At 45.5% G+C, this 11730-nt stretch overlaps 1 protein-coding gene across 5 annotated transcripts; it reads right to left on the bottom strand.

The window, feature by feature from the left end:
• Positions 1–48: 48 nt before the first annotated feature.
• Positions 49–10703, bottom strand: Mog (myelin oligodendrocyte glycoprotein). Of its 5 annotated transcripts, XM_013031341.1 has the most exons (7): positions 10489–10703; positions 7920–8267; positions 4613–4726; positions 2927–2947; positions 2312–2332; positions 1596–1712; positions 49–1326 (listed from the first exon to the last, which is right to left on the bottom strand). In XM_013031341.1, the coding sequence occupies exons 1-7, from the start codon at positions 10562–10564 to the stop codon at positions 1211–1213; spliced, it is 813 nt and encodes a 270-aa protein (XP_012886795.1). In that variant the 5' UTR covers positions 10565–10703; the 3' UTR covers positions 49–1210. The 5 variants fall into 5 exon arrangements, with proteins under 5 accessions (XP_012886795.1, XP_012886799.1, XP_012886798.1 ...); XM_013031345.1 differs by lacking the exon at positions 7920–8267 and having other exon boundaries at positions 10489–10564; XM_013031344.1 differs by lacking the exon at positions 1596–1712 and having other exon boundaries at positions 10489–10564.
• Between the last annotated feature and the right edge of the window lie 1027 nt (positions 10704–11730).

An 11730-nucleotide genomic window follows, 5' to 3' on the forward strand; every position in this document is an offset into this window, starting at 1 on the left:
GCGCTATCCTTGAGCGAAAGAGCTCAGGGACAGTGCTGAGGCCCTGAGTTCAAGCCCTACAACCAACAAAAATAAATTAAAACAATAAGAGGCCTTTCTGACTTAAGTCTACATTTGGTTTGCCTGAGGATTTGCCTCTGGGGTCTGGAGGCGTAGGTTGAGGAACAGAGGATAGAAAAATAATGAAGGAAATACAACACAGAGAAGGGGAAAGAAATGTGCACATAGAAACTTGTATTATTAATAATTAGCACCTAGCTTGTTTCTTTGTGTCTGATAAACCACTAAGTAGTAATAGTTGAATAAAACAGTAGATTCTATGGTAGAGGTGCAGGTGGGAGGAAAGGGATAAGAGAGACAGATATGGAAATAGAACAGAGACATGTATGGCCCACTTCTCATCCCTTGCTGCCAAAGTTCCTCCTCAGGCTGCTGAGACAAGGTAGGGTCTGGACAGTATTCTGTGGAATCCATCTGGGAAGCTATCCCCAGGTTTTAGTTAAGGCTTCACACATTCTCATCTGTAGCTCACTCAACATCTCAGGTAACTTGACTGCTCCTTTGCTCTCTACCCCAGTCACAGCTGGAATCTTGGAAGAAAGAGCCACTATTTGCAAACTTGATGGACTGTCATTTGTAGCAAGGAGGTTCTGGGACTCCAGGTCATGGCACAGAGCCTCTCGTCTGTTGCTTTTTGTTCTTGCACAGGTGTCCTCTGATGGCAAAAGGTGACCCACCATAAAGCGCTTCCTGGTAGAAGAGAGGAGTGGAAAAGTGTGACAAAAACTGGGAGAGGAAGAAATAAAGTGGAGGACAGAAGAAGGGACATCAATTCTATTTGGAATTCAGAATGTTCATGGATGTGCAGATTGGAATGTGCCCACAGCAGAGTCCAGTGAATGGATGACATGTTCCCAAGGACCAGACTCTGGACCAACCAGACTCTTGCACCTCAGCCAAAAATGTGTCAGCACTCAGAAGGGGTTTCCTAGAAGAAGGAACAGATAGCTTGAAGAAAATACTGTCAGTAGTTTACTATGAAACCTCTGAACCTGAGCTCTCTGGGATCATCTCATCTTATGCAGAGAATGGGAAGGAGGCTGGTGAGAGTCCGGGGAAGGAGTGCGGTCAGGCAGCAGGTGGGAGTGGCCTGGCATCCCTCTCAGTCACCTATAAATTTGTCCAACAGTGGCCTCCTCCCATTATCCCTTCATAGAAGGGTCCTCCCTCCACTCACAACCCTCTGCTTAGTCTTCCTTTCCCGACATTTTGTTCTTGGCTGATAAAAATGAGAAATGAACTTACTTAGCTCTTCAAGAAACTGTCCTGCAAAAAAAAAAAAAAAAAGGAAACAAGTAGATAGGGAGATAGATAACCAATGGAAGATGACTACCTCTCTCCCCGCCTCCCCGTGTTCACTCGGACTGACCCCGCCCTCTCCTTCAGTTTTCCCTGAAGGGCAGGAAATGCTCATGGGGACAGGATGAAGGAAATCTTAACTCTGGAATCTTGAGCCCAGTTCCATGGTTTCCCACTCTGGCTTGGCTTGGTTCCCCACTACTGAGTGGTTCCTGTTTGCTGTCCCATCACTGCACCTGCTAGTCTTCGGTGTAGCCAGTTGTAGCAGATGATCAAGGCAACCAGGGGTCCAAGAACTGGCACGATTACAAAGAGTGTTATCTTCCAGCAAGGAACTCTCAGGAAGTGGGGATCTGAATTATTCACCAGAACAAACAGCGGTTAATGTGTTTCCCTTTGCTCCACTCACCCTTCTCCCTACTAGATTTCTTAACCTGAAGTCCCAGGCCAGCTAGGGATGGACTTGAAAAAAGCAGCACATCTTTATTTTCACCAACCTTATGTAGGCTTAGTGTTTTATGTGTGTGTGTGTGTGTGTGTGTGTGGCATGAGTCATGGATTTTATTAAAAAAAAAAAAAAAAACTGGCACCAGTGGCTCATGTCTGTAATCCTAGCTACTCAAGAGGCTTCCATCTGGTTGATTGTGGTTTGAAGCCAGCCTGGGCAGAAAAATCTGAGACCTATTTCCAACTACCACCAAAAAGCTGTAATTGGAGCTGTGGCTTAAATGGTAGAGCACCAGCCTTGGGCAAAAAAGCCCAAGGACAGTGCCCAGGTCCCAAGTTCAAATCCCAGGAATCACACAAAGTAGTATAGAAATATTTACTGTTATTTTACCAATCTTACATGCAAATGATGGCTTACTCAAAGAAAAAAGGAAAGCACCTACCAGGAGCCAGGGAACTTTGTTTCCCCAGATGACTGGAGCCCAAGTGAAATACTTGCACTTACCAAAAGTCCGATGAAGATTCTCTGAAAGGAACAATGGGAAATGAATTTACTGGAGTCCTATCTCTTGGGTCTTTGTTAGCTTTTTTTTTTTCTTTTTTTGGTACTGGGGATCGAACCCAGGACGTTGCACTTGCTAGGCAAGCGCTTTGCCACTGAGCTATATCCCAGCCCTCTTTGTTAGTTTTAAATTGGACTAATTCATGTCCTGACAGGATAGACTGAGCTATAGGATTTGATTTCACCCAAGACTGAAGACAAGGGAAGCATAGCAGATTGTTGACAATTCTTGACTGGTTTTTGTTTGTTTTGCCGCATGCATTAGTTGTATAAGGGGTTGATCATTGTGTCTGTTAGGAAAGATCAAGTGGATGGAAGGCTAAACTCTGATCTGATCTGTTGAGAGCTCTGGCTTCTTCCCTTTTGTCTGCTTGATCTTTCCTAACAGTGACATTTCTTCATATGGATACAGGGCATCTCAATGGACCCTCTATTGCTCGATAGTTTTAAAAAGTGAATTTTCCAACTGAAGGAAGCATGGTATTAGAAGAGACAGAAAAATGACATATCATGCCAAAAGATCAAACGGGGCCCTGGGGGGGGGGAGGGGGCACTCACCTATTTCTGCTCGAAGTTTTCCTAAAATAGAAAAAGTCACTTAAGTTTGAAACCAGGAGGAATTGTCTCTTCCCTGGCTATTACCTGGATCAAGTAATAATGCAAGAGCCATCTTTCACACCCAGCCTCGGTAATCAGCAGTGCTTCAAACCTTCAGGTTTTATTATCTCCCTTACTGTTGCTCTTCCTAGTTCTGTTTATGTTGGCTGCTCCACCCTCCTGGGCTGTCACTGTGAATCTAAAGCTATTCCCAATCTGAATGGCAAGGAAGGAACTAGTGGGCCTCTACTTTGTGGCTGGCTCTTCCCTGAGCGCTTTCCATGTTATTCTCTTTAATTCTCCCTGCAATTTAGGAGGGAGAATGTCATTTCAACTTGACACCCCAGGCAACTGTCTGCTCTTGGAGAACCTGAGTTTTGCTCACAGTTCAGTGTCTAGGATGGAATCCAATCATTTTTCTGCACAGCCATGATGGTGAAGAAGACTTTTTATTCATGTAGTTAAACCAGGCATCTGGGATAAGTTAAGGCAAGAGGAAAGGTTTCCACTGTTGGGCTGGTGTGTATCAATGTAGAACTCTGTTTAGCCTGCCCAAGGCGCTGGGTTCCATTCCCAGTGCCACCAAAAAAAAAAGTCATTGTTGATCCAGCCCCAAACCCTCCTTGGTGCTTTATTTTCTTAGTGAATTAAATGTCAGGTTGGACACTTAGTGAGTTGGCTTTGGGGAGAACAGTGAGTTGGAGGAGGCTCAGAAAGGAAGCTCTGGACACAGCAGCTTCGTCCACAGCTGAACCTCACTGCTCAGTGTTGAATGGAAAAGATGGAGGAAGCAGCTTAAAAACACATTGTGACAGCACTTTCCCCCCCAGAATCTTTATTTAAGACTGCTAATAGCTTAAATCCAGCCTGACTCACACTCTCCCAGGTGCATGAGCTGCTAAGTATGGTACAGAAAGGAGCCTGAGCTCTGCCTCTTACAGCCTCCAGTTCAAGTAAATCACTCCTGGCCTCAGTGGCCTTCTCTGTACAAGGCAGCTGTTCTCTGAAGACTTAACCTCCTGGGGAACTAGAGTCCTGCTATCCACATGAAAGCAATCAGTAAGATGTAATTGAGCCAGTGGCTCACACCTGTAATCCTAGCTACTCAGGAGGCTGAGATCTGAGGATCACGGTTTAAAGTCAGCCTGGGCAGGAAAGTCCCTAAGACTCTTATTTCCAATTAATCACCAGAAAACTCGACATGGTGCTGTGGCTCAAGTGATAGATTGCCCACCTTGGCTGAAGAGCTAAGGGATAGTGCTCAGGCCCACCACACCCCCAGCCCCACCACCGGAAACACAGACACAGACATACACACAGATGTAATTGAGTCCTGGACTCAAAGGTCTCAAAAAATTTTAAGCTGGGAGCCCATGGCTCACACCTGTAGTCCTAGTTACGCTGGAGACTGCTGGTATCTGAGGATTGCTGTTTGAAGCCAACTTGGACTGGAAGACCCCTGAGACTTCTCTCTAATTAAACACACACACATGCTAGAAATGGAGCTGGGTGAGCAAAGAAAGCCCAGGGACAGTGCCAGGCCCTCCCTGAGTTCAAGCCCCAGACTGGCAATGCCCACACAAAGTTAAGTGCTCTGTCTCAGGATCAGGGAAGGCTCTTGGTGGGCCTAGCTTCAGAGTAGCATACCTCTCAGTCTGTGCTGCAGATAGAGGAAGAGGAGGCCCACTGCAGTCTGCAGGAGGAGCACAGGCAGCACTGCGATGAGAACCAGCACTCCAGGGTTGATCCAGTAGAAGGGATCTGAAAGGCAGAATTGACTTTGCACAGCCTGCTTTCCCAGCATACAACACAGCGCTTTGCATATCACCTATGCACATCTTCTCATATACTTTTTTTGGCACTGCTGGGGAGGATAGAATCTAGAGCTGCAGCATGCTACATATATACTCTACCACCCAGCTACACTCAAGCCCACTCCTATATACTTTAAATTGTCTCTGAATTATTTATAATACTAAAAACAATGTAAGTGTCATACTGTGTTGTTTAGGAAATAATGTCAAAAGTATACAAAGAAAGATACATGTTCAGTTTTTTTTCCCCTGAATGTTGTTCATCTTAGGCTGAATATGTTTCCTATTACTGATTCTATATCCATTTGGAAGGCTGAACTTACATATACAGGAGTATTTCCCTCTCTCCTTGTCTCCCTCCCGCTCCTTTTCCTCCCTCTCCTTTTTCTTTTTGCACACTTCTTATACTTTCATGAAAGATTAGAATCATATAAAAAATGAACAAAAAGGCTGGGCACTGGTGGCTCACGCCTGTAATCCTAGTTACTCAAGAGGTTGTGATCTGAGGATTGCGGTTCAAAGCCAGCCCTGGCAGCAAAGTCTGTGAGACTCCAATTAACCACAGAAAATTGGAAGTGGTGCTGTAGCTCAAGTGGTAGAGTGCTCTCCTTGAGCTGAAGAGCTGAGGGACAGCGCCCAGACCCCAAAGTTCAAGCCCTACAACCACCACCAACAAAAACATCCAAATATTAGAATACTTGACACCTTGAGTAGGGATTGTGCATTTGATGATTGTATATAGACTCTTAGAGATGTGGTCATAATTGTGCTTCCTTTTGTATGTGTGTTCTTATGTTTGATATATTCTCAAGCATTTAGCAATGAAATAATGCCTTATTAGTAGCAATCAGGCTGGCTTGATACATTCTCTTTACTTTGTGTGTATGAGTACAAATTGCATATGTGTGTGAATGTGTGTAGCCCAGGCTGGCCTTAAACTTGCCATCCTCCTGCCTTTAGCCTACAGTACTGCTGGAATTCCAGTCACCATACCATCACACCTAACACACACACACACACATTCCAGTCACCATACCATCACACCTAACACACACACACACACACATTCCAGTCACCATACCATCACACCTAACACACACACACACACACATTCCAGTCACCATACCATCACACCTAACACACACACACACACACATTCCAGTCACCATACCATCACACCTAACACACACATACACACACACACACACACATTCCAGTCACCCTACCATCACACCTAACATACACACACACAGTCATTCATGGGGCCTGAACTCTGGGTCTGGGCGCTGTCCTTCAGCTCTTTAGCTCAAGGCTAGCAGTCTACCACTTGAGCCACAGTGCCACTTTCAGCTTTTTCTGCTTATATGGTGCTGAGGAATTGAACCCAGGGCCTCATGCATGCACTTTACCACTGATCTACCTTCCCAACCCCTAACTTGCATATATATATATATATATAAATATATTTTAGGTCCGGTCGTGAGGCCTGAACTCTGGGCCTGGGCGCTGTCCCTCAGCTCTTCAGCTCAAGGCTAGCGCTCTACAACTTGAGCCATAGCGCCACTTCCGGCTTTCTTCTTTTTGCTTATGTGGTGCTGAGGAATCGAACCCAGGGCCTCAGGGATGCAAGGCAAGCGCTCTACCACTGAGCCACCTTCCCAGCCCAACTTGCATATATTTTTAAGGGGGAGGAGAGAGAGAAAAAGGGAGAGAGAGGGAGGGAGGCAGGGGAGGAGGGAGGGAGAGGTAGAAATTGGAAACCTTTTAGAGAAAGATGGAAAGAAACTTGCAAAAAAATATCCTTCTGGCTCCCTAGAGCTTGGAAAGTAGAAATAAAATCAAAAGAGAAACTTTTTCCCCTTGAGGCAAAGGAAAAGGATTTAGTTTCAGATCTTCTTTTCTCCTTATATTCCTCCTCCTCTCTCCTTCCCTCTCCTCCCTTTTGTTTGTTGTGGCAGTCTATTGGGAGAGGCCTTCTTGAAGTAAGAATTTTTAAGCAAGAACTAGGAAAATCATCTGTAAACTGAGATCCTCCCCATCTGACTTCTTTGTGGGTAAAAAATCTCCAGTAAAAACAGCTGCCTGAAGAACATTTTGTGACACACAGAGCTATTTTCATGTCCCGGCAATCTCCATCTCTAGAAATAGCGCTTTGTTATTCAGCATACAATGCCATCTTCTGGTCCCACACTGCAGCAGTCTCCCCCAACCCCAGAGACAAGAGTGTCAGATTGTTTGATGTTTGCCCTGCAGGTGGGGAGGGGGCAGGGGAAAGGCTCTGAGGCACAGGCTCTTTGGGTTCTTCCATAGGCTCTCTGTGAACAGTTACTGGTTCTTCGGTGAACTAGCAATTAACTTTCAAAGTTTTCCTATCTACTTGCCCACTTTTTCCTGTGATTAAGAAAGTAAACTCCCAAATCATCCAGTACATAAAGGGAAAAGGGAGTTGTAGAGAATTGAAGGGATGAAGGTAAAAATCTACAAAGGACAGTTCTTTCTTTTTGTAAGTCCCTACTTGTTCATTCACATGGACTCAGTTTTACCAAGAATATAGTGTGTGTGTGTGTGTGTGTGTGAGCGTGTGCATGCACGTGTGTGCGCGCATGCTAGTGTGAGGACTTGAACTCAGGGCTTGGGCACTGTCCCTGAGCTTTTTGGCTCAAGGCTAGCTGGTGTTCTAGCACTTAAGCCACACTTTCACTTCTGGCTTTTTGCTGGTTAGTTGGAGATAAGAGTCTCAAGGACTTTCCTGTCTGGGCTGGCTTTGAACCTTGATCCTCAGATCTCAGCCTCCTGAGTTGCTAGGATTATAGGCATGAGCCACCAGTTCCTTGCTTAAACAAAACAATTTTTTAAATGTGTGCACAACATTCACAGTACAGATGCCCTCAATTACTTAGTCACTTTTCTGTTCCTGGGCACTGGCTTTGATTCCAGTTTCTTTCCCTACCCAAACAATGATGCACCAGACACTGAATATGGAAGTTCCTGTTTACTAATATATCTGTTTCTACAAAACTGAACCTCAGTAGTGAGGTGTGTGGGTTGAAGGAGCTCAATTGGAAGAATGACAAGTCTCAAGGGAAATCATGACCACCCCAACAAATAATATCTCCTATTAATTTTATGGCATGACTCACCTTCCACTTTTAATTCCATGGCTGCCTCCTCTTGGTAAGAATGATCTCGGAAGAAGCAGGTGAAACCTCCTTCATCTGCAAACCTCACATTCCGGATCCTGAGGGTCACCTTGCCCTCTCCAATAGACTCCTTCAGCAGCTCTGTTCGGCCTCGATATTCAGGTGCCTGTTCTGCATCTTGGTCCTTGCCATTTCGGTAGAGGTGAACCACCCTAGAGAAGGGGGGACGGTACCACCCCACCTCCATACCCGAAGCATTCTTTCCAGGAGATATGCGACATGGCAGTTCCGCTTCATCCCCAACCAGAGCTCGGATGATGTGCCCAGGCCCTATCACTCTGAACTGTCCTGTCCAAAAGACCAAAGAGAAGAAACCGAGGTTCAGAGGGAGCCTTCACAGACACGTGCATCATGGGCAGGGCTGCTTCAAAATAGGGAAGGAGGAGGCTGCCAATTTGTTTAGTTATAGGACTGGTGTTTGACCTCAGGGCCTTATGCTTGCTAAGCTGTGCTCTACCACGCCAATTCCCACCATCCTGTTTTCACATTGTGTGTGTGTGTGTGTTTGTGTGTGTGGTCCTGGGACTTGAACTCCAGGCCTATGCTCTCTCTAAACTTCTTTTTGCACAAGGCTAGTGCTCTACCCCTTGAGCCACAGCTCTACTTCTGTGTGTGTGTGTGTGTGTGTGTGTGTGTGTATGTGTTGTTTTGCTTTTAGTAGTTTATTGGGGATAAGAGTCTCATGGACTTTCCTGTCTGAGCTGGCTTTGAACCTTAATCCTTGGATCTTAGCCTCCTGAGTAGCTAGGATTACAGGTGTCAGCCACTAGTACCCAGCTTGATTATTTTTGCAATCTGATCTCACTTGTACCTGGAGCAGCCTGGACAGCAATCCTATTTGTGACTCCCTTTGCTGCTGGTAGAAAAGGTGCATGCACTACCTGACACTAATTGAGATGGAGTTTCCTGAACATTTATGTCCAGTCTGGCTTCAAACTACAATCCTTCAATTCCTACCAAATAGCTACTAGGATTATAGGCTTGAGCTACAACACCCATCTCTTAAGTTTTATATTGTTTTCTAATTCCTAATTTTATAAATTACCCTTGACTAGTTGTATAAAGGGGTTTTAATTCAACATGTCAGTTGGTGAGTACAATGCATCTTGATCAATGTCATCCCTTTCACCACTTTCCCCCATCTCTCTCAATCCCACCCATCTCTTTAATTTACCTAGTTCAATTTTTCACCTAGAAACATCGAATATTATGACCATATTTGTCCACCCTCTTCCTCTCTTCATTTGACCTTCACATGACCTTGCCTCCCACAACACATGTCCGTTCCCCCCCACCCGCCGCCCTTGAGCATATACTAAAGCCCACCTTCCTGCCAGCTGTAGTCCTCTCTGGTCTTCAAGTCCAGCCCTCAGGTCCCACCTCAGAAGGTGGGCACCATCTTGAAGTTTAATTCACTCCTGAGCCTCCCTGTTTGGCCTTGCCTTAAATGAATTCTTATGTTCCCCTTAGAAGTTTAGAGGTTTTGCTTTTGGTCACTCCATCCTCTTTAACTGCTACTTCCCAGCTCTTCATTCTTATTCACATTTTGTTCCTCAAAATTCTTTGCTGAGGTGGTTAACCCTTGGAGAATCTGTGGGACATTCTTTTTTTTTTTTTTTTTTTTGTCGGTCGTGGGGCTTGAACTCTGGGCCTGGGCGCTGTCCCTCAGCTCTTCAGCTCAAGGCAAGCGCTCTACCACTTGAGCTACAGCGCCACTTCCGGTTTTCTGGCCGTTTATTGGAGATAGGAGTCTCACGGTCTCTCCTGCCCGGGCTGGCTTTGAACCGTGATCCTCAGATCTCAGCCTCCTGAGTAGCTAGGATTACAGGTGTGAGCCACCAGCACCCGGCTCTGTGGGACATTCTTTACCCTCTGTATGTTCAACTTCACTCCAGCTCTGGACCCTCTTTTGAGCATCTTCTGGCTCTTTATCCTGTATAGGATGAATTTCCCAGGTGAGATTGTGCTACTAAGAGATGAGGCTGGTTTCTCCCTGAGAGCTGGAAGGTGTTTGTTCACCTGTCAGCTGGTGGCTCCCTGGGCTGGGGAGTCTGACTCTCCTTTATTGGTGATTGCTCTGCAGAGCCACTCACTCAAATATAGCAAGATATAACATTTGTTGATATATTGCAAACATGTCAATTTTTAAGCATATCATATATCTCAGCTCATTTAATCCTGCCAGCAATTCCAACAGATCATTATTTGTTTTCATTTGAGAAGTAAAAACCCCAACCAGAACTAAACATCCAGCTCCATGGTGGAGCATGTACTTAACTTGCATGAGGCTGTGGATTGGATTGCAAGAACCACAGAACCACAAGTTTGGATTCTATTCCGTAAGGACCCATGAAGATTCTGAGGGGGGGGGGGAGAACTCATATCACTAGATCTTGTGTTTTAGAAAAGTCAGTCATATAGTATTTGAAGAGGATTGAAAAGGGTTAGCTCAGGAAATCTTGCTTTTCTGTTGTTAGATCTTGGCAGAGCAGGAATAAACACATCTTACCTGCACCGCTAGAAGGCAGCTGGAGAAGGAGGACAAGGAGGCAGGTGGATAGAGAGGATCTCCATAAAAGAGCCATCTCCACTATTAGTGGGGACAGAGTCCCCGTGGTAGGGTCAGGCCAAGCAGAGGCCCTGGCCTTGCATGTCCCCTACCCCTGAGAAGCCCGAGGGAGGATCTGGGAGGGCCCTGCTGCCTGGGCCCTGCCTCCACCCTGGGCACTGCTGCAGCTGTGTCCATAGGCATAGTCCCACGTCACCCTTGCCAGGCAGTTACACAAAAGGACTACAGACCCAAGGGATGACCGGGGTTTGCCTCTCCCACCCCCTCAGAGCAATGGAGCAGTGGTTGCCTGGTACTGGACATTTCTCCATTTTCCCCTCCCAGAAATCCAGTCTCAGAGAGGGTATCTAGGGGCTGACCAGTGGGGATCCATCAGTTACTGGACCTCAGAAAAGGCCAATGTTTGTATAAAGTTCCTTCTCACCTTCAGGAACTAGCCAAAGAAGAGCAATTATTGTTAGCTGAGAGATTATTTTAGCCTTGGCTTTTGTATTTCTTGTCTTAACTGTCATTGCCAGGCTTTCATCTAGATGTTAAACTTCCTCTCTTCCGTTGTAAATCCAAACTTCCTAGCTCAGATATAGGACAGGTCACTTAGCTTTAGTCAGCTTTCCCCCCAAAAAATGCATTTAGGAGAGTCATAAGAAAGACATCACAGTTGATGGTCATCTATTCTCAGAAAGGCAAATGGAAGACGAGAATCAGCTATCAGTCATCACAGGGTTAGGGGACAGAGCTAGCAGGTGGGACATTTTGGCATTGTTCTCTGATTTTGTTGGTGTCACAGAGGAATGTGAGAGGAAAGTAAAGATTTGACCTTTTCTTTATCTAGACTCAGTGGAAAACTACATAGATGAGAACAGTATCTGCCCAAGTTCTGTGTTCCAATCCTCCCAGCTTTCAATCTTGGGATTGAGCCTAGGACTATTAAAATGCTTGGCAAGTGCTCTAGCACATTTTTAGCCCTATTTCCATTTTGTTTTCCAGTGCTGGGGTTTTGAATTCAAGGCCTACTCACCTTCTGAGCTGGTACTTGGCCATACCTCCAGCTGTTTTACATAAGAGCCATACCTCTAGCTGTTTTACATCACACCAAGTTATTGGTTGAGACTGTGTCCTGGGAACTTTTTGCCTAGATTGAGTTTGAATTGTAATTTTCCTGAGCTCAGCCTCCCAAGTAAC

This window comes from Dipodomys ordii, unplaced genomic scaffold (assembly GCF_000151885.1).
Source record: "Dipodomys ordii isolate 6190 unplaced genomic scaffold, Dord_2.0 Scaffold138, whole genome shotgun sequence".
Classification (NCBI taxonomy): Eukaryota; Metazoa; Chordata; class Mammalia; order Rodentia; family Heteromyidae; genus Dipodomys; species Dipodomys ordii.